The sequence below is a fragment of the Setaria italica genome, chromosome II, assembly GCF_000263155.2.
Source record: "Setaria italica strain Yugu1 chromosome II, Setaria_italica_v2.0, whole genome shotgun sequence".
Taxonomy (NCBI): domain Eukaryota; kingdom Viridiplantae; phylum Streptophyta; class Magnoliopsida; order Poales; family Poaceae; genus Setaria; species Setaria italica.
Window position 1 is genome coordinate 49,001,007 of NC_028451.1, and position 21,749 is coordinate 49,022,755.

Genomic DNA, 21,749 nt, shown 5'->3' on the forward strand with positions numbered 1-21,749 from the left:
GCTCATGCTGCATAAAGAAAATGGAAGTCTTATTCATGAGGATCGGATACGATACTGTTTGATGAAAAGACAGGAAGAGAGACGTACTGATGGTCTGAAACGCCAACACCGGATCGATCGTATAATTAAGCGTAGGACATTATTACGATCTAATCTAACGCGAGCAAGTACATATATAAGCGCATGATTAATTGATTATTGAACAGAGATTTGGGCCATCACTTATATTGGGGCGAGATCGCACATCGACCGATGAACCAATACATACCACCTCCGCCTACTTTTGAGTTCTCAAGTGAATTATTTAGCTTGAGAGGTCTAAAATATGCAAATCAATTATGAAATGTAGATCTACATGCAAGCTTGCCACCAATTAAATAGGAAATGCATAATTAACCTCTTAATTAGCGCATGAAAACTAGTGAAGAGTAATATAGACTTTTAATCTACATCCTTAATCTTACAAGTAGCTACATTTAGGGACGGAGGGAGTACGAGTACTCGTTAACTGGTCATGCACGCACTGATCGATGGTGCCCTTATTAACTATAGGGATCATTACATTACTGGAAAACTGAGCATTGGTCCTAGCCCTTAGTACCAGTTCGTTTTTGACCTGAGTCTAACGGCTAGTTTCCTATGAGCCCCTGTGACCCCCTTTAGTACCGGTTGGCTCCAACAGGTACTAAAGGTCACCCATTAGTACCGGGTGGAGCCTCCACCCAGCCTGAGGCTCCACCCGGTACTAATCGCGTCTCGGTTCCGCTCCCCTCCCCCTCCGTCCCTCCCTCTACCACAGCCTTATCCTCCCTCACGCATCTCTCTCCCTTGGCCACTGCCTCTCCTACTGGCCCTCTTCTCTCCCCCGCCCCTCCCTCTCCTGTCAGCCCTCTTCTCTCCGCCGCTCCTCACTTCGGCCCTCCCTTCTCTCCGCGCGGCCCTCCCTCAGTTGCCCCTCCTCTCCCCCCTTCACTCGCCCCTCACTCGCGCGCAGCAGTGAGGAGTGGCGGCGGGACGAGAGCAACGGTAGCGCACGGGCAAGAGGAGCTGGATCCAGCAGCGGCGGCTGCGGGTGAGGAAGGTGGTGGATCTGGCAGTGGCGGCGGCTGAGCAAGGAAGTGGATCCGGTGGCGGCGGGTGAGCAAGGAGGTGGATCCAGCGGCGGCGCAGTTTGGCAGCAGCGCAGCGACAACGGCGATGATAGTGGCTATGTGAGTACGCAGCCTCCCTCCCTCCCTCTCCCTCTCCCTCTCCCTCTCCCTCTCTCTCTCTCTCTGGGTCACGGTGAGGCTCTGACAGCGCGCGGCTGGGGCGTGTGGTAGAGGCGGGGGGGGGGGTCGCAGGGGAGGCGCGGCAGCGGGATGTGGTTAGTATAAACAACCGGTACTAAAGCCCCCCATTTAATACCGATTATTTAAACCGGTACTACAGGACCCCCTTTAGTACCGACTTAGCAATACTAGTTGCAAAACCGGTACTAAAGGCTGATGGCGCTTTCCCCAGCAGTTAGTAGTATTAGGGTCTGTTTGGTAGAGCTCCATCTAATTCTGATACTTTATGGGAGCTGATTCTCTGAGAGAAGTGATTCTGTGGCTGAAAGTGATTCTCTTTGATTCTCTATCATAAACTTTTAAAAGTATAAACTCTTAAAATAAGGATGGAGAATCACTTCACAGAATCAGGAGAAGCTACTTTTTTCAGTTACCAGCCTCTTAGTTCATTTCAGAGAATCACTTCACAGAATCAACATTCTCTTTGAATTTTTTTTTTGACAGAGCTCCTGCTGGAATCAGCAGAGAATCAGCTGCCAAACGCAACCTTAATATACCCCCTGACCACTATCAATATCGTCTGATGACAAATAGCTACGACGAAGCTGCTGATTCTTCTTCTTCTTCGAACAAATTTTTTGTGGAGGATACAGCCCAGTTGAGGAGGCGTACCAAACCAGATGGGCCCAACAAACTCGCCACGGCCCAAAGCAAAGACACAAGTAGTGTACTTTGCAGACGTAGCATGCATGGTACATTTGTTGAATTAATCCGTAGTTCAGTCAAGGAGTGGTTGTACGTGCAATCGACTAATCGTTGCTTTGAAGACAATGCGATCGTAGGGCCGTTGGCCTATCTGTGTGTTGTTTTGTGAGTGACCCATGCATGTTTACACTTGGCTCTTGCTAAGTTGGTAGGCAGAGGAAGGCTGGCAATGCAAGGTCATGTGATAGATGTAGCATGCATACACCAGCGAGATCTTGTCATCATGTAATCATTTGTGTACAGTGCAGTGTTTCTTCTAGTGAGAAAACGAACCACATGTCATCGTCCTAGCCGTAGATGGTGCACAGCAAGGAATGCAGGCAACAGAACGGAAGGACACAGGGTACAATAATTAACTGTACGTATGTAAGCAAAGTTGCCACAAGCACACGCATGGCATGGATCCATCCATGCATGTACCCGCTGCTTGCTGACCCATGACAGAGCCTTTGGATGAGGACGCAAGCAAAGCAACCCATTCAATTAAATAATTCTTCGCTTACATCAGAGGCTCAGAGCAGAGCAGCTAGCATTAGCATTTAGCAAGCAGACAGCAATGGCGGCTCTGCCTCTGGGCCCAAGCAATGAGCAAGAGCCCCCCGAGGGGGAGGCCGTCCTGGAGGGCCTTGCCATGGCCGGCCTCGTCGCCGTCCTCCGCCAGCTCGGAGACCTCGCAGAGTACGTGTTGCCTCCCATCTGCTAGCTGCACCACCCAACTTTCAGTTCAATTCCATCAGCTTCAATTCTCCTCTGCAACTGCAACTGCACTGCAGGCTTGCCGCGGAGGTGTTGGACGGCCTGCAAGACCAAGTCATGGCCGTGTCCGCACGAGGCCGACGACTCGCCATGCGAGCCAAGCGGCTCCAGGCCGACCTGACCCCGTCCATCCACAACAAACCCAACCATCGTCTCGACTGGCACCCACGTCGCAATCTCAACCATCATCATCAGCATGGCGTCGGAGAAGCGCCGCCGCGTTCCATCGTCGACCACATCAAGCGCTGTCGCGGGCCTCCGAACCTGTCAGCGCTTGACAGGTGGTACCACGGCCATGTTCTTTCTGCAGATGACATGTCTGTTCTGCTAGCTCATCAATTCTGTGTGTATATATGTATCTGTAGGTTTGATGCTCATGGCGAGGGCGCGTGCTTGAAGAGGTACACCGATCCCTCCTTCTTCAGGACTTGCCATTCTGATGACTGCAGGTAACACCTGTGTTGTTAGCTTGTGTTTTTCTATCATATCAAGATTAGTGTTCTCTTCTCCTTAACCATCCATACTTGCTGCTTACTCTGATTCAGATCCCAAACAGATGCATCCGAAAAGCAGTCTCTTGGCTTCCTTTCCATGCTCCGGCAGCTGACACATCGGCAGACACCCGGGAGCCTCATCAACCTTCCAAAGTACTACGAGTCTTCAGCGGAGAAGGACTACTCCGAGACTGGCAGCTCACCTGAACCCCACATGGAAATGGAAAAGGCCAAGGAAAATCGCCCTGGGCAATCCAACGATTCGCCAACATCCAATTGCTGCTCGGACTACGTGGGGAATTGCAGTGATGAGCTCGAGAGGACTAGCTCGTTCGAGGCATGGCTCTCTCCAGGTGCTCGCTTCAGTACTCACGAGTATGAAACTGCTGATGGCACCGTGCACCACGCGAAGCAGGATTCAGAAGCTGCAGAAACATCCTGCAACAAGGGTGTGAGCATTGAGGATACCAACGCTGATACACCGCCACTTGTACCTATTCCTCCGATGCAGTGGCTATCAGTCAAGGTTCATACAGGACCCATTACTTATAGAAATTCATTCGGAAGAAATCGTGTGAACCGTGCAGGAGGCAAAATTCTCAAGACTACAGAGTTGTCTGAGCCTGCAATACATTCATACGAGGCTTGGTCAGAAGCTGAAGGCACAAACCAGCAGCAAGTTTTTAATCACAAGGGACCGGAGATTTCATCTTGTCGCGGCACTACGGTGTCAGATTCAGAAGCAAACAAACCATCCCAGGCCGACTCAGCTTCAGGTCAAGGTGATGAAGATAGTCTGCATCATGAGAATGTGTTGTTTTCAGCGGTGGAACAGCTAGCGGGAATGTCACCTCCCTGGGTACCAAGGCCCAAGCATCCCCTACCTGAGGTTGCATCTCAGGACAGAATCACGGTACACGTTTTTTTTTCCTTTCCCTGTATTATTCTTGCATCTGCCACTGTAGAACATGAACCTCATAAGAAAGATGCGTGGTGTTTGCAGCTAAGAAACGGTCCAAGTCCGATCCATCGTTCGAGAAGTATTCTGGACAGCAGGACTGCAATGCTACATCAAATAAAGGACAAGGACAAGTGAATGAACATCTTGATAAAGTTGTGATTCGATTCTATGGGTCTCAAGTCTTGCAGTTCATTTCCTCGAATTGTTTCAGAACTAGTATCCATACTGTTGTAGCTTGTTGATTCTAGAGGCACTTTGCAATTTTAAACTGGTGATGACTTTGGATTCGCGCTTGGTGCCAAAGTGAAATTGAAGCATATCCAAGGTGTTTGGATCACCACTAGTTGTTGTTTTCGTCTGCAATCAGGCACGTTACGTGGAACAAATTGAAAGCTGCATGCTGCTGACACGCATATTTTACTTGGCAAAGGGAATATTACTTGAAATAATTAAATCAAAGGATAATAAATGTTTTCCAACCACATAAGTGAGTGCGACAAGTACTAGGACAACCAAATCAACATATCTCCCATGATGAAGAGAAAGTGCTACTACAATACGATACCTTGTCCTGACAATCAAGGGACTAATTCATTACATATAGAGACCGTCCGGGACGCCTTCCTTCTTCTTGTACATCACCTTCTCCTTCGCCTTCTTGAAATCTGCATGAGTCACCTAGGGTACCAGAAAACAGGAACATCAGCAATGTCAAATCAAACCATGCAATGGCTATATGTTCAAATGCCCAGACCAACATTGCATAAAGCACACACCAGAATTTAACGACCATGTGGATGAACATGACACTACTAACAGATAACTACTTTCTGAAATTCTCCCAGTTTACAAATTTACACTAAACAAAGTCACAAACTAATATGTTGGTCCAGAAACAAATTTACACCAAGTGGTTAACGGTGAGAGGACTATGTTCTGGAAGATATTTGGTTAGGATCTTCCCCATTGTGTTTGAAATACTTAAAACTTTTAAAGATCCGTTCCAAGCCTGCTTCTGATTCTAGTCGAGGGTGCATATCTATTCAATTTTGAAGGACACTGCATCTTTCTATCATATGAAAAAGCTACCAGTAAGGAGACAGCAGAGATTAAGTTGAATGCACCCAAGTAGACACTACACCTTTCTATTATACGAAATAGCTACCAGTAAGGAAACAGCAGAGACTAAGTTGTATGCACCCAAGTAGCATTTCAATTTATGAAATAGCTAAAGAGCACTGAATACTTGTATCCATAAAAAATGTTAAAGCTAATTGAATTAGGGATAAATGCTGACTCGTACCTTCATTCTCCGTTCTCTCAATGCGAGCAACCCAGCTTCTGTGCAGATAGCCTTGATATCAGCACCTGAGAACTCGTCCTTCGTCATCACGAATTCTTCCAAGTTCACATCATCAGCTAGCGTCATCTTTGATGTGTGTATCTGCGCAATTCACAACCTCGCTAAGAATCCAACGAATTCTCATTTCAATAAATTAAAGTTTATCATTTACAGATGGCACAGTACCTGGAAGATGCGCCGTCTAGTTTTGATATCTGGAAGAGGAAACTCAATCTTTCGGTCGATACGACCAGGCCGAAGCAAAGCTGGATCAAGACTTTCAATGCGGTTCGTTGCTAGAATAACTTTAACATCTCCACGTGAGTCAAAACCATCTAGCTGGTTCAGCAGCTCCAGCATAGTTCTTTGAATCTCCCGCTCTCCTCCTGAGTGAGCATCATACCTCTTTGTTCCAACTGCATCAATCTCGTCAATAAAGACTATTGAGGGAGAAAGCTCATCCGCCACCCTAAATAGTTCTCTTACTAGCTTGGGACCATCACCAAGGTATTTTTGAATAAGTTCACTTCCAACGACACGCAAGAAAGTTGCAGACGTTGAGTTAGCGACAGCCTGCAGAGGCAGTTTCAATTAATCACCACCCACGCTATTTGAAAAGTTAGAAAGTAGGAAAGGAAGGCATAGTTTGGATAAGCATGGATATCATGGAGGATCAAAGCCTGCAATTGCAATACTATGAAATAATACTGACAGCTACTATGCTTGCAAGCCAGAACACTGACCTTGGCAAGCAGAGTTTTTCCTGTTCCAGGTTCTCCGTATAATATGACTCCCTTGGGAGGCCTGATTCCAATGTCCTCATACAGCTCAGGATGGGTCAATGGAAGCTCAACGGCCTCTTTAATTTCTTGAATCTGAGCGTCTAACCCACCAATGTCAGCATAAGACTCCAGAGGAGCTTTCTCCACTTTCATCACAGATACCATAGGATCAACTTCATCTTGCAGTATACCAACCACAGACAGAACCTGAAGAAGCAAAGGCATGTTTGAGTGAGTTAGCAGTTAGTTGTAAAGGATCCACTAATGCATGTGCGCACCAAAACGATTGTTATCCATGGAAAGCACCCGGTGAGCACATCGAGTATGTAAGGAAAGAGTCTAGGACAACTGCTAGAGGCTACAAAGGACTCTAAAATGAATACATGTATAATGGTTGAAAATGAAAGGCAGTGCAGCCTTGGCATAGCATACAGAATCAATCACCACTCCGGGAACTGAAACATATGAATCTGAACAGTCAGGAGAACCTAGTTAAGTGCTAACCCTTAGTTGGTCATCCTTGATTCGAGAAACAACCTCTAAACCCTAACCACCTTAATTTATCAGGTACAGCATTAGACAAATCGCTAAAACAACAAGGTTTCGATACATTAGCCCAACTCCTCAGTAGAAACCACCAATCCGCAGGGCCATAGTTTTCTGATGAATCTCAGTTCCATGGTTCGCTTAATCTATGTTGAAACCTGGATTAACTGGACAATAGACGAGAGCCTAAAGTTCCCCGTCCATTCTACAAAAATTCCCCCAACCTAACAACAATTAACCCCAGAGGTACAGATACTTAAATCGCCTTCAAAAATCCAACCTCTCCCAAATCAGCAGGGATCAGCTTAGTAGATCGGGGATACTTAGATCGAGGAGGTTAAGGGGGCTGGTAGTAGTAGATCCGCTCGTGCCTAGTAGATTAAGTAGCGGGTAGGGGGGAAAAAAAAGAGAAAGCGAACCTTGTTGTGCATGAGGATGGAGCATCCTGGCTCGAGCTGGTCCTTGTCCACGAAGGAGAGGATCCCGACGTAGTACTCTGGGCCGACGGAGGAGGAGACGATGGCGTGGCTCTCGTCGATGATCTCCTCTAGGGATCCGACGCTCATGGGCGTGCCGCGGAGGTCGTCGACCTTGGATCGGTCCTCCTCGGCCTTGTCCTCCTGGGGGCGGAGGCGCTCCTGCGCGGCGACGAACTCCTCCTCCATGAGGAGGTAGTCCTTGACCCGCTCGAGCTTGAGGAGGCGGAGGCGGCACTTGGAGAGCGGCGCGACGTTGGGGAGGCGCGCGGCGGCCTCGGCGCCCTTCTGCTTGCGCTGCTTGCGGCCGACGCGGGAGGGGGCGGCCGGCGGCTCGAACTTCTTGTCCTTCTTGTCGGCGCCGTCCCCCGGCTTGCGGTCGCCGGCGCCTCCCTGCTTGCCCATGCCCCCGGGAGTGCCCTGCCCCATGGTCGACAAGGATTTGGGTTTGCTTCGATTTGGGTTATGCGAGCTTGGTAGAGAAAGAAGGAGGCGGAGATGCGCCCCCTTTTCCTCCTCCGACTTCAACTTCCCCTGCAAGATGAAGGGTGGGTGGGCTACGTTACGTGGGTCCCTTTAATGGGCCTTCTTGTGGCCCGTTTACCGTCCCATGTATCCATCCGTTGTGATATGAAGGCAAAAATCGGCCCAAGTAGTATCGACTGGCAAAACATGGGCCGCGTAGCAGGCGTGAGAGCGAGTACATTGCTACACGTAAGTAGTCTCATAAGTCATCTCATGCAGTGCCACGTAGAATTTTTGATGATGTGAAGGAAGGAGAGTGAGGAGAGAGAAGAAGGTCGTTGTTTCGCAAAACAACCGCTTCATGAGCTAAATTGTATGTAGGACTATGAGACAACTTAATAACTATTGTACGAGTTATTGTGCCATGCAACTCATAATATTTCTTTTCCGTATACACAAATTAAGAAATTATATAGTTCTACCAGCCAACCTATCGTACTGATTACAGGTTGACTGTTGAGTCATCTCAAAATTACGTGTCATAATTACGTGTCATGTTTCCTCTTTCTAAAAGCAAGCGGCGAGCGATTGCTTCTTTTTTTTTTCTTTTTTTTTGTTTCTGTTGCAATCAATCACGCACACAATTCAGTGATTCACACGGAGAGCCGGTAGTATCCAGTTGCAAGACATGGGTCGCTTCATCGTCTGCCAGGTTTCGTCTTTGTTTTTTTCTTCTTCTGTTGCTATCACGACACACAGTGATTCACGGAGAAGAGTCTCCCGGAAAGAATTTTCAGCAAAAGAGAAATGATTAAAGAGGCCCATCCAAAGCAGCTGCATTTGTTTGTGTTTCTATCTCCAAAGAATTCTCACCGTACCAGATCGATCTGGAACAACAATCCACAGCTGCTATGTGTGATACTGACGCGAGCATCTATATTCTTACATGCATGTTGCTTCGTCGAATATATATAATTAATCCTCTGTTTGTTTGAAGCTTGGAATATACATACTCGATATCTCATCAGGTAGAGGATGATGGTAGAGTGATAGCAGCTTGCTAGTATGAGATTGATGAGATCCTGAAGCCGGAGATGGTGGCGGACAAGGCGAGTGCTGCAAAGGCGGCGAAGGCCAGGCTGATGGCGGCTACCATGGCGTCGGTGAAGATGTTGATGACGGCCGATCTCATGCGGATGGTGATGGGGAGCGCAGCCGACGACGCCGTGATCAGTAGGTACGCCACGAGCTGATCGCCGGCGAAATCGAGGAGGCCTCCCGAGGTCCGGCGGCGGAAGTTGCGGAGCGCCTGCACGGCGGAGTAGAGGCAGGCCACCACGGATGCGCCGAGAAGGTACCTGTACTCCTGGTAGCGGGCGAACTCCATCCAGTCCCCGTGGCGGCACGACGCGACGAGCGCGACGCCCACGAACGCCAGCAGCGCCGCGGCCGCGTGCAGCGCCAGCACGATGCCGTCGAGCGCCCGGCGTTCGTCCGACTCCGATGCGGCGGCGGCGGCGGTGGTGGTGGCGCGGCCGTTGTAGGAGTCGTACCCAGCGGCGGTCTTGTGGAAGCCCGGCGGCGGCGGAGGCGGCTTGGCAACGTAGGCGGGGCTGCTGCTGCCTCCTTTGGGGGTGATGACAGCCATGGCCATGGCCGGCTTCCTTAGTGGAGAAGCAAGGAGGAAGCGGTGGGATTGGTGTTGGATGCTGAGTCTGAGTGGTGATGAAAAGGATCAGACTCCACCATCGTTTTATTTATACGTAATTTGCTTTTTGTGGGTGTTAATTGGGGCCAGCAAAGCCGCGAATCGATCGAGTCAAAAAAAGGTGGTGGGGAAAGCTGAGCTCCCCTCCCACTCCGACTCCTGTGTTGGAGCCAGGGGAGGTCGCGCCGAGGGGGAGGTTGCGATCAGGAAAGAAGGGGGTCGGAAACCGAGCGGATGGATCGTGGTGCAAACTGCACAGAGTTACCACCATCTCCTTCCTCTTCCTCTGTCGGAGGCATCGGCGTCCTAACGGGACGTTGTGTGATGCCAGATGGGCATCGATGGACCCGTGGTGGAGGTGAGTGCCCAAACCGCGTCCCATTATTTTATTTTAGTGCAAAGCACCCTTGGATGGAGTACAGATTTACTCCGACTGCCATTCTCGTTTTTCGTAACCGACCGTTGAGGAGGCCAGTGGCACGATTGTAATACATTGGGGAACCCAGGCCCAGCTAAAGGCCCAACCAAGGCCCTTTCCTTTCCTCCCCTCTCTTCTCCGCGGCCGGCCGGCACGCAGGCAGGCGCTAGAGATAGAGATGGAGATGGAGATGGAGATCCACCGCAAGTAACCCACCCACCCATGGAGAACAAGGAATACCCTCCTCCCCTCCCCACCTTCTTCCGCTCCGCCCTCCTCCTCCTCCTCGTCGGCGCCAACCACACCGCCGCCCGCTTCTGCTCCCGCTAGTCCCTCCCTTCAATTCGCCGCCAGATCCACACCCATGGACCCCTCCAGGTGCTCCTGCTCCGCCCGGGCCCTCCTCAACCGCGCGCTCCTCCTCGCCGTCGCCGCGCTCGCCCTCCGCCTCCTCTACGGGGCCTTCCTCGCCGTCTCCGCCGGCGCCAACGCCTGGTCACTCTACCCGGCCACCGCCGTTGCTGCCACCGCCGCCAGGAGGACGGCCGACGTCCCGTCCCCGGAGGCCTGGCGCACCCGCCAATGGCGCAGGGCCGTCGAATACCACGCCGCCCTGCTCGCCGACCACCTCGCCCAGGGCATCCTTGCGCCGGCCTCCCGCGCCGTCTGCCTCGGCGGCGCGCAGGAGGCGCTCGCCATGCGGGAGCTCGGGGTCGCCGCCGCCGTCGCCGTCCACAAGAAGCGCTCTCCGCCGCTCGTCGTCGCCGGTCACGACACCCGCCTGCCCTTCAACACCAACTCCGTCGACTTCGTCTTCGCCGGCCGCGCTCTCGACACCGCCAAGCGCCCGGCCGACCTCGCCACCGAGGCCGCGCGGATCTTAAAGCCACAGGCCCATCTCGTCCTGCTCACGTCAAGCGCCACCGACGCCTACAGCCTCCGCTCGCTTCAGGCGCTGCTGCCGGCCCTCCGCCTGCTCCGCTCTCGCCAGATCAACGCCCAGGACGACGCCTCCACCCTCCGGGAACTAGTCTTCCAGAAGATCACAAGCTCCTCCACAGGAGGCACCTCAGGTAACAACAACTGCTCAATTGGGGATCACAAGCTCCAGCTCCTCAAGCACGCCGAGCCACTCATCCAGGAAGAACCCCTCAAGCCATGGATCACGCTCAAGAGGAACATCAACAACATCAGGTACCTCCCGGCACTCGCTGATATCAGCTTCAAGCGCCGCTACGTGTACATCGATGTTGGCGCCCGCAGCTACGGCTCCAGTATAGGCGGCTGGTTCCGCAAGCACTACCCTAAGCAGAACCACACCTTCCAGGTGTACGCCATTGAGGCCGACCCCGCCTTCCACTCTGAGTATGCCGCGAAGAAGGGTGTCACGTTGCTTCCATATGCAGCCTGGGTCAAGAACGACACGCTCAAGTTTGAGATCAATGGTGACCCTGGAAAGGAGGATGAGGCTAAGGCCAATGGCCGGGGCATGGGGCGCATCCGCCCTGCAGCAGGGAACAGGATGTCCGGTGAGGTCAGGAGTGTCCCAGCGTTTGATTTCGCCGAGTGGCTGAAGCAGACGGTAACGGAGGAGGACTATGTGGTGATGAAGATGGATGTGGAGGGTACAGAGTTTGATTTGATACCAAGGCTGTTTGATACAGGCGCCATCTGCTTGGTCGATGAGCTGTTCCTGGAGTGCCATTACAACCGCTGGCAGAAGTGCTGCCCTGGTGAGCGGTCGCCCAAGTATGAGAACACGTACGAGGAGTGCTTGGACCTTTTCAGTTCACTGCGGGAGAGCGGCGTTCTTGTGCACCAGTGGTGGTAAAGGCTTCACTGGTAATCTGGCATATGGTTTTCTGGATTGTTTCATTGCAGATAGAGCTGAACTACAAAGAGTTACAGATGTTTTTTTTTTCTTTTTTTGACTAGGTAATTTATTTCCACACTGTATTCATTTCTCCTGTAAACATGGCAATTCACAAATTGAATTGTTTTATGCTGCTAGGATCTGTAGTTTAAAGGAGTCTGGTGAAGGGAAAGAAATGTACTTATACTGGTATTAAAACTTGCTGTGGATTGCAATCGCCATTGTTGAGCAAACGATTGAAATGATCAATGGACATTTTATTCTTGCAATTCCACTTTGTGCTAGAATGTGCTCACCAGTTTGGTTGCAAAATGACACTGACTTTGGTTAGGAAAATCAGCGGCCTGTTCGCTTCAGCTTATTCAGCCGGCTTATCAGCCACCGAACAGTATTTTCCTCTCACAACAAATCAGCCGTTTCAGCTTTTCAGCCGGCTTATAAGCTGAAGCGAAGCTATGCAGGCCCTAACCTTCTTGGAAATGGAAAAAAAAATGGTCAGAACCATCTGCATGACCTGTAGTCACTATTCTGGCTTGGAGCAGGCCCTGTTATGCCTAACCTGTATTCTGCATAACACTGTTTATCCGTATGCATGCGGCAATGGCAGTGGCAGTTGTCCGACCGTGATCAAGGAAGGCCCGGCAATGGTGGTGAATTCACATTTGGACCGGAATGTCTGGCCTTTTCTGTCGCATCCTCCCTTTGCGCCTGTGCTGGTTTGGCTTTTTACCCATGCTTGTTCGTCGGAACTCGCAAACACTGGAAGCAAGAGCAAGTGCTCGTTTCTTGAGGAAGGCAGGCTCTGGCTGGCTCGACCCCCCACGGTTTCACTGCTGGGTGGGACCCGCGCACCCGCCGCGGTGGTGATCGCCCTCGTCCCCTGAAATGACGCACGCCATTTGTTGCTGTTGCAGTCCGGCTTCACTTCCTCTGCAATCTTTCTCCTCCTCCTCCCCCCTTCTTCGTCACTGTTCACTCCATCTCCATTATCCTCCTCCTCAAACGCCCGTGCGCCGCCGACCCGCCGTTCCTGTTCACCCAGACTTTGGATTGGTATAAGGCAAGCTCTACGAACCTTTTCTTGGATGGATGCAAATGCAATCTCGTTCTAGGGTTTTCTTCTTCTGCATTCCCCATCTCTTCTTTATTTGCCTTGAGTGACCAAACCGAATCCTTTGCAACATTTCTGCTGAATAAGTAGAGGAAGTGCTTAGAACAGTAATCGGCTGTGGAAAAGGGCTTCTTTTTTTTGGACAACCAGCTGAGTCAAAGCTGGTTTCTAGTTACGGTCATTCTATCAAGATTCCTGAATGTATCATTATTATCCTGCATACAGATGCATCAATTTTATTACTAGCATAGGCAGGATCCTTGTGCCACAGTTTTCTATTGAACCGTGCTGCTGATTTTTACCTCAATCTAGGATACCTTTACATCGGGCAAAACATTAAGTCAGCAGAAAATATATTCATGCTTGGATTGTTGTTTGCGGTGTAGCCGAACTTTTGCTTATGGAATGTTTCTTGCGCCACCATGATCTTTATTTCTGAAAACAAAAGGTGCCATCTGTAAACCAAGATGCATTGCCTGTGAAGATCCTTTGTACTGTCTAAGAACTCCATTTTGGTATGAAGTGACCCTTCTGTTCCGTCTATCTTCTGCTCAGCAGGCACTTCAGTTTGGGATCATGTGGTTCAAGTAATATTGCTTACAAGATGATCAAGGGAACCGCAGGCCACCATAACCACCCCATCGGTGCAGTTCGTAAGTTATATGTTTCAGCACCTGTTTCCTTTGTGCCAGGCTGCCAGCATTGTTGATAGCTTTCAAACATTGCTGACAAATATATGACAAAACTGACGGTTTATACTTTGCCTACAGCATTCGAGGCATTTCATAACGGATCATGGCATGGAGTTAATTCTATAAGGATACGGAATGGCAGCCTCTTTGTGAAATTTGTCCACTCTGGATCTGCTGTCGAGCATAACATTGATGGGGACTATCTGCGCTTACATTCCAGAAAAGCAACTTGCTTAGATTGCTCACATGTTCTCAGGCCAGGTGCAGATGTCTGTGTAAAGCAAGCAAGTTCCAGAGAAGAAACAAAATCTTCTGTATGGCACTTAACTATTTCTTTTTTATAATTTTAGAACTTCACTTTGTTACATCTTCCACATGTATGGCATCATCTCACAGGTGTCTTTTGTTCTCTTATGAGCGCAGGTACCATTGTATCGTGATGCAAGGCTCATCAAAATCAAGAAAAAACATCACACAGACCACTGCCTCTGCTTATTTACTGTTATTTTCTACAAAGACCAGTGCCCTGGCAGTAAAGGAAAAGTGACAACTGGTACAATAGCCAAGGTAGTGACAGCGGGTGATGTTTTCATCTTGCAAAAGCTCCATTCTGGGGAGCTGCAGGATGGCAGCGTGCAATGGAGTTCGGCAGAGGATTGCCTCCATCATAATAGAAGCAAGCTGTTAAGTGCAAGATTCTCCACAGAAGTTACACACCTGGTAGTTTTGTCTAGCCTGAGGGGAATGGAATTCAACATCAAGGTGGTAGAAGGTAAGATCATTTATCAAATCATCAAAGGAGATCAAGAGCGGTATAGTGATGATTCCATGAGCATACCTCCAGGTTTTGGCAAGAGCATGGACATAATATCATTCAAACCACGTGATGAGGCTTTACGTCCAAGGATCATAACAGTTCAAGTCACTCAGGTTAAGAAGCACAATTTCACAGAAGACATGTGTACCACTGTGATGGATGAATTGGATAGTGCACAAGATGTTGAAGTCTTGTACGAGCATGTGGACTTGAGACGTTCAAAGCGTATGAAAACTCAGCCAGACCGCTTTACTTGTTACGATGCACCTAATTTCAATCGAACCTACAAGAAGAAAGAGGGAAACGCATCATCAACCAAGAATGAGAATTCACAGAGTGATTCGAGTTGGGATTCACCAGTTCAGGGAGAATCAAGTGATGAAGAGGTGCTAGGAAATCCTTGGGTGAAGCAAACAGTTTTCGGGCCTTTCATGGTCAAGGAAGACCCAAGTTCCATGGAAGTCCAGCGCAAGAACCCAATGAAAAGAACTAAATGCTCTTTTCCTGTAAAGGAAAAACCAACCTGCGTGGAAATAGAGAAGAATGCAGCTGAGCAAAGGAGCCCGGATTCCCACATTCCACATACACCTGCGAAGAACAAGGAGAAGAACAGTCGTCCACCTTTATCATTTCGATTGAAGCCATTTACTTCATCTCACAGCCAAGGTGGCAATAGTGAACCAGCATTCTGCCAAAAGAGGGGTAGGAAAAGAAAGAAACACATGCGTGAAAGAGAATACAAGGAAATGATAGACCAATGCATTGGAAATATCCAGTATGAAATGGAGAGAGATTCTGACTTTAAGCTAGATGTACAGATAATGAACTGTAACGGACATGCTTACCAAGAAGGGGATTTTACATGGCCGCCTTCCACTGATAGTCAAGAGGAGAAGGATGAGTTTGAAGAACTGTGGAAAGAAATGGACTATGCATTGGCCTCAATAGCACTTCTTGAGCAAAAGCAGGTCCGTGAAGCGTGATTTTATTTCCTAGTTGTTTTCTGAAAGGAGCTTATGTTTGGGAAACATATAAACGGCTGCTTCCATTTTGTCTAAGAATATCTTTATTCTACGCTGCATAATTTGAGGTATAGACAGTAAGGGATTTGATCCTATTTTTCGGTAGAAAAACGGAGTTCAATTCTCCTATTAGTAAGTTGGTGGGTATTGTTTGAACTTTAGAGCTTGGAAGTAGTTTACATTCTCTTGCACAAATTTTACCCATCACGAAATAGTTTTTTAATATGTTCTACTATTGAAATATTTAATTTTATTGGTTTTGATCATTTGGACTGGCTTCTAGCAAAATGAGTTTTTGGATGATCAATAAGGATTATAAGTCAATGAATTCAATCTTAGATTCCATGGCAATAATACTTGCCATAAATTGCTTCATGTCCTTTGCTGGGAATCCGCTACCTTTTCTTTTTGTGGTTATAGTGTTATAGAATAACAAATTTGGACTTCCAGATGCAAGATTCAGAAGCCACTCGTGAGAGCAATACTGATCTAGGAAAAGGAGAACACTGTCATCATGACTGCATACTGGATGAACAGCTTGGTCTAACCTGCAGGTTGTGCAACGTCGTGTGCACTGAGGCAAAGGATATCTTTCCACCAATGGTAACTTCACGACAGAGATCAAACTAGCATTTTTCTCTATTTTACTGGAGACCCCATTATTGACCGTATTCATATTTTCACTCTTTGCAGTTCGCTGGTAAGGACTATGAGAGGTCTGGACGGAGCGGATTTTGTCAAGATGATCATGTGCTTGACTCTTCTTTTCTTGAGATCTGCGCACCAGAATTCTCCAAATTTAAGGGATCTGGGAATGTGTGGGCTTCAATCACTGATCTTGAACCAAAGTTACATGCTCATCAAAGAAAAGCATTTGAATTTATATGGAAAAACTTGGCAGGCTCATTACAGCTTGAAGAAATGGATGATTCAACAGCGAGTAGAGGTGGCTGTGTGGTTGCACATACTCCCGGAGCGGGTAAAACACTGTTGCTGATCTCATTTCTTGTCAGTTACTTGAAAGTTCACCCAAGAAGCCGACCATTGGTGCTTACTCCAAAAGCTGCAATCCATACATGGAGGAGAGAGTTTGAGACATGGGGCATTTCGCTTCCTTTACATGTGCTCCACTACTCTAACGGAAGGGGAAAAGCAATGGGGACTCTTAGTTCAAAAACACAGGCGATTTTGAAGAATTTCCACCAACCATCCTTGAAAATGATGCGGATGATGGATAGTCTGGACAAATTGTGCAAGTGGCATGAGAGTCCAAGCATTCTTCTCATGACATATCCATCTTTCTTAGCACTTACAAAAGAAGACACAAAACTGCAGCATCGGGCGTTCATGGCGAAAGTTCTGATGAACAACCCTGGGCTATTGATCCTCGATGAAGGGCACAACCCAAGAAGCAACAAATCAAAGTTGAGAAAGCTACTGATGAAGGTGAAGACTGAATTTAGAATTCTCTTGTCTGGTACAGTCTTCCAGAACAACTTCGAAGAGTATTTCAACACCTTATCTTTGGCCAGACCTCGTTTTGTCAGTGATGTTATGACGGCGCTAGTTCCAGAAGCGGAAAGGGAAACACGGAACAGGACTGGTAAACATCAAGAAGCAGTGGCAAGGCGCATTTTTGTGGAAAAAGTGGGGCAAAAGATTGAGTCTAGTAGCATGCATGACAGAGTGGATGGCATCTCATTGTTAAACAAGCTTACTTGTGGGTTCATCGATATATTTGAAGGGACAAAAGAAAACAATCTTCCAGGGATACGTGTGTATACCCTTTTCATGAAACCCACTGACATCCAGGAAGAGGTGCTAGCAAAAGTAACAATGCCCGTACCGGGCATTGCCCGTTATCCTCTGGAGGTTGAGCTGCTCATCACAATTGCTTCTATCCATCCTTGGCTTATAAAAACAACCAAGTGTGCTAGCACTTACTTTACCCCAAAAGAAGTAGCTAGAGTTGAGAAGTACAAGCAGAAGTACACTGTTGGTTGCAAGACAAAATTTGTGATTGATCTTCTGCACAAGTCCTCATTCAGAGGGGAGAGGGTGCTGATATTTTGTCACAATGTATCCCCGATAAACTTTCTTGTCAAGCTGATAGAGATTGTGTTTGGATGGCGTCTTGGGGAGGAAGTCCTGGTGTTGCAAGGTGATCAAGAGCTCCCTGTGCGCTCGGATGTCATGGATAAATTCAATGGTGATAGAAAGGGGAAGAGGAAGGTGCTGATTGCTTCAACAACAGCCTGTGCCGAGGGTATCAGTCTGACCGGTGCATCAAGACTAGTGATGCTGGATTCAGAGTGGAACCATTCAAAGACAATGCAAGCTATAGCAAGGGCATTCCGGCCTGGGCAGGAGAGAATGGTATATGTCTACCTTCTTGTGGCATCTGGGACATGGGAGGAAGATAAATACAACAGCAACAGGAGGAAAGCTCGGATTGCAAAAATGGTCTTCCTTGGACGTTATGTTGACGAACCATTGCAAAACAATGTGACTGAAATCGATGATGAAGTTCTGAAGGAGCTTGCTGATGAAGATCAGACCAAAGCTTTCCATAAAGTAGTGAAGCAGGACTGAGAAATGCTACTAGAGTAATATCTACCATGTCCCTCTCATGCTTAGAAAACTTGCATTTTGCTGATATGGAAAAGGATCACGTATTTAGTCTAGTGATTTTAGCTGGGGAAAATCTAGAGATCCTTTTCGTTACGACTCAAAGGTGAAGATCTTAGATTTTTATGTTATTTTAAGTCCTAATGAACATGCTTGCCTGTATGAGGTGACCGTTTGATGGATGACAATCGTTGCAAATATACCACCGAATTGGGAACTCAGAAGCCACATTCTGCTGGCTTTGTTTGGTATTGTACAAAGTTTGCCTCGAGCGGCCGCTGGCATGAATCTCATGGGACCGTGCAATTTGCGAGATTTTGCATGTTTGTTGTAGGTTTGTTTAGCTATACGGTTCTGGGTCCTAGTCCTGCCTTTGTTCTTGCTTGATTGTATATATAAGTGCAGTGTACCATGCTAATGCTATCTAATTGCGAGGAAGCAGCACTAGTAGTGGGTCCTAGTATCTTGCAAGCAAAAAAAAAGAGCTTGGAATGCGAGTAAGATCTAGCTCGGACATTGTCATTTTCCCAAGTCAACGTTTTGTAATATCTTACAGTAGCAAAAGTTTGTTTGACTAATTGGATTTCAGCAAGATCTTCCTTTGAAAGTGTAGGATAGATGGATAAGGGTACCCACGGGTCCCCACCTAAGATATTGGTCGGGCTAAGGTACGAAGATACGCGGAGTACTAGTCCAGAGGCCGGGCAAATTGATTCTACCCGAATATTGTATGATACTTGTTGTAGTCCGACTCAGATTGTTTTTCATGTAACAACCGACTAGGATCAGATTATATCTGATTGTAACCCTAGGTTGTTAGCCTATATAAGGCGGCCAGGGACGCCCCCGAGGGTAATGCACATCAACTCTTCGCAGCCCATACCAGCAATACAGTCCACCAGAACACATGACGTAGTGTATTACTGTTTAGAGGCCCGAACCTGTCTAAACCTTGCGCCCTTGTGTTACCATTCGAGCTCTTGATCTTGCGATCTCCCCTACCTACAAATCTACCACCTGGGTAACCTCTGGTGCACTGCCAACCACTAAATCTGACAAGGCTTGTAGACTATTTTTGTCGTAGAATTTAGGAAATTTTGGGTAGGATAGATGATGATATGGGGATTTGAGAAGAAGATGACACTCTGCAGCAGGACAGTCACCTCGCATATACCAAAGTAGCTGAAGTTCTCACATTAGTTTGTGAACCTCGCAATGAGTGTGTTAGGCATCACTAATTTTTCTGAACTCTTGAGGCAATCCTTCTGCATCCCTGCTGATTCTTAGTTATAGCTTGTTAGTCTTTCATGTTGTGCAATCAGAGTTACATGTTGGAAAATGTCACTTGGCTTATTCTTTCACACTTCAGATCAAGCTTCTCTGGTTATATTTGTTAGTCTAAACCATCACATTACAGTTCTAATAAAACATTTGCAAAGGCTTATAAATGTAAGAATATGGGACAGATTGAATCTATCCTGAAGTTTCTGACGAATTGGTTGAACTGTCAGCCAGTAAACTAAGCATTTTGCAGGATTCTGGAAAAGAGCCTATATCAAAATGTGAGTAATAAGTTGTAGATTGCCCATACAAATTTTGGACACATTTAAGTAATTTGGAAGCAGTGCATGCAGGTGCACAAGATGTGTCACCAAGCCTTTGAACTTGTGTGTTAATTCTGGACAGGAGCCTGTAGGTTGTTAATTGTTTTGGTTTTACTGACTGCCAAACTCAACTCAAAAGACTAGTCTGATGGGTGAGAGCTACCCCCACATATATGTTGTGCTCTCCCACCATCAATTTTCGATGTGTGTTTAAACCTAACAATCTCCCCGTCACACATCAAAGCCAACTCTTCCATGACATACAACCCATGTGATCTCCCAAAGATGTTATCCCAATTCCCGAGTCCAACTCTCCAGCAACCAACCCCGTGTGATCCTCCGGAAACGTTCACGGGCTCCCCCGTCACCATGTGACCCAGAGATGTTCCAAGTTTCCCGAGGACTGCTATTGTAACCATGATGACATAGCGATAGGCTCGCGGAAGGGAGGCGGCACGATGCCGGGATCCTGGAGCGACCGGTGTTGCGGTATTGGGGAGGAGCGCCCGTAGTCATGCCCCGGGATGTAGGCTTCACCTGAACTTTGTCAACAGAGATCGTGCCTCCGTTATCATCTGTGATCGTGCAAGTTCATCTCGGTAGATTTAATCGTTGTTTCCGCAGGTGGCTCGTCGCCACGGAGGGCATATTTCTAACAATTGATATCAGAGCTAGGGTTAGATTGGATCTAGAGGCTGTGCGGAAGATCACCTGAAGACTCGAGGGTTATGCATCTACAAGGAGTCGTTCAACGTACGGTCGGTGCGGAGCAGATACGACGCAAGGTGGAGCATGGCTATGGTCGTGGCGTCACGGCATGTCGACGTGAGGGTTGGCGGTGGTTAGGGTTCTTGGTTAGATGGATGTTGTTGTCGAGTATAGCGCGGTTGACATTCGGGCACGTGATGGCAAGGCAAGCGAGGATCGAGTCGTGTACGGAGATGGGTCGCGAGGTGGCTCTGGTGCGAGTTGCGGCGAGTCCAGGACTCCAGGTTGGTCATGACTCGTTGCTGAGCGAGAAGGAAGCATTGCAGGCTTGGCGTGCAGAGTGCCGTAGGAACCGTGAGATGGTGGGACTCTGGAAGACGGATTCGATGTGTTCTGTGCGGCTCCGAGAGCAAGCGCAAGGCGTGGTGTGTAGGGTCCACGTGTGCTTGGTAGGAGGTGTATGCACGGAGGGAACAGTACGAAGTCAAGGGAGCCCGGCCATGGATCGGTGGTGTTGTGTCGGTGCAGTTGCAAGCTGCGGCGTACAGGATCATGAGGACACGATCGACATCAGTCCGAGCAGGAGTCTGGTGGTCATACGATGCAGCCGGTTATTTTTTTCTCTTTGTGTCATCAGGCCGAGACGGGAATAGGAGAAAAAATATAAAAAAAAACTCACGTGGGGGTACGTGCTGCATGTGCATGGCGTTGTGGCTCTTTGCTTGGTATATATGTGCATGCATCGTGCGTGTGAAGCTGAGGACGCAGGCAGCAGTAAGGCAACGGCCAGCGGGGCATTGGGGCACACAAGATTAAGTGCTCGGTGCAGGCATGGTTCGGCGACAAAGGGTTCGGAGAAAATCTGTGCAGACAGTCTACGGCAAGGGTGGACAGTCTGGTGATCGACAAACCAAGTCGGATTAGTTTATTGCGACGAGCATGCGGGAGTGTGCAGGTTGTGTGTACAATGGAGCTACAGGGCACGACTAGATGTTTGGGAAAAGCTGACGGAGAATTGCAACAGACAAGGGAGGAGAGGTAGTGTTCAGCATACCGGACCTCAGGCCGATGTTGCAGGCTTGTTGGCAGCGAGTGAAGGCTGTCGATGGTTTTTAGTCGTGGTGCACATGGCGACTGATAGGAGTTCGATGGCGGTTCAGTGGTTGCTCAGGAGCGACAGAGTCAGTGACATGTTGACATGGTCGAGGTGTAGAGCAGCTCATTAGTGGTCTACCTGTGATGGATAGACTGCTCCTGTTGACGCTCATTAGTGACACATTTTTAGTACCATTTAAGTGATGTTTTTATAC

At 48.3% G+C, this 21,749-nt stretch overlaps 5 protein-coding genes across 5 annotated transcripts; 3 read left to right on the plus strand and 2 right to left on the minus strand.

Annotated features, from left to right (window-relative positions):
- The first annotated feature begins 2,475 nt into the window (after positions 1-2,475).
- On the plus strand, positions 2,476-4,556 carry LOC101781961 (SCAR-like protein 2). Its single transcript, XM_012844047.3, has 5 exons — positions 2,476-2,714; positions 2,810-3,073; positions 3,158-3,241; positions 3,338-4,199; positions 4,290-4,556. Exons 1-5 carry the CDS (start codon positions 2,593-2,595, stop codon positions 4,380-4,382), a joined length of 1,425 nt encoding a protein of 474 aa, XP_012699501.1. The 5' UTR covers positions 2,476-2,592; the 3' UTR covers positions 4,383-4,556.
- A 106-nt stretch (positions 4,557-4,662) lies between these two features.
- LOC101782638 (26S proteasome regulatory subunit 4 homolog) lies at positions 4,663-7,896 on the minus strand. Its single transcript, XM_004958729.4, has 5 exons — positions 7,337-7,896; positions 6,333-6,578; positions 5,776-6,162; positions 5,551-5,691; positions 4,663-4,925 (listed from the first exon to the last, which is right to left on the minus strand). Exons 1-5 carry the CDS (start codon positions 7,820-7,822, stop codon positions 4,842-4,844), a joined length of 1,344 nt encoding a protein of 447 aa, XP_004958786.1. The 5' UTR covers positions 7,823-7,896; the 3' UTR covers positions 4,663-4,841.
- Positions 7,897-8,666: 770 nt separating this feature from the next.
- LOC101783051 (CASP-like protein 4B1) lies at positions 8,667-9,952 on the minus strand. Its single transcript, XM_004958730.4, has one exon. It carries the CDS (start codon positions 9,510-9,512, stop codon positions 8,919-8,921), a length of 594 nt encoding a protein of 197 aa, XP_004958787.1. The 5' UTR covers positions 9,513-9,952; the 3' UTR covers positions 8,667-8,918.
- A 192-nt stretch (positions 9,953-10,144) lies between these two features.
- On the plus strand, positions 10,145-12,126 carry LOC101783448. The gene has a single exon (XM_004958731.4). It carries the CDS (start codon positions 10,349-10,351, stop codon positions 11,813-11,815), a length of 1,467 nt encoding a protein of 488 aa, XP_004958788.1. The 5' UTR covers positions 10,145-10,348; the 3' UTR covers positions 11,816-12,126.
- A 191-nt stretch (positions 12,127-12,317) lies between these two features.
- LOC101783851 (SNF2 domain-containing protein CLASSY 2) lies at positions 12,318-18,411 on the plus strand. The gene is made up of 6 exons (XM_004958732.2): positions 12,318-12,917; positions 13,527-13,621; positions 13,739-13,974; positions 14,084-15,445; positions 15,950-16,102; positions 16,193-18,411. The coding sequence occupies exons 2-6, from the start codon at positions 13,573-13,575 to the stop codon at positions 18,089-18,091; spliced, it is 3,699 nt and encodes a 1,232-aa protein (XP_004958789.1). The 5' UTR covers positions 12,318-12,917; positions 13,527-13,572; the 3' UTR covers positions 18,092-18,411.
- The last annotated feature ends 3,338 nt before the right edge of the window (positions 18,412-21,749 follow it).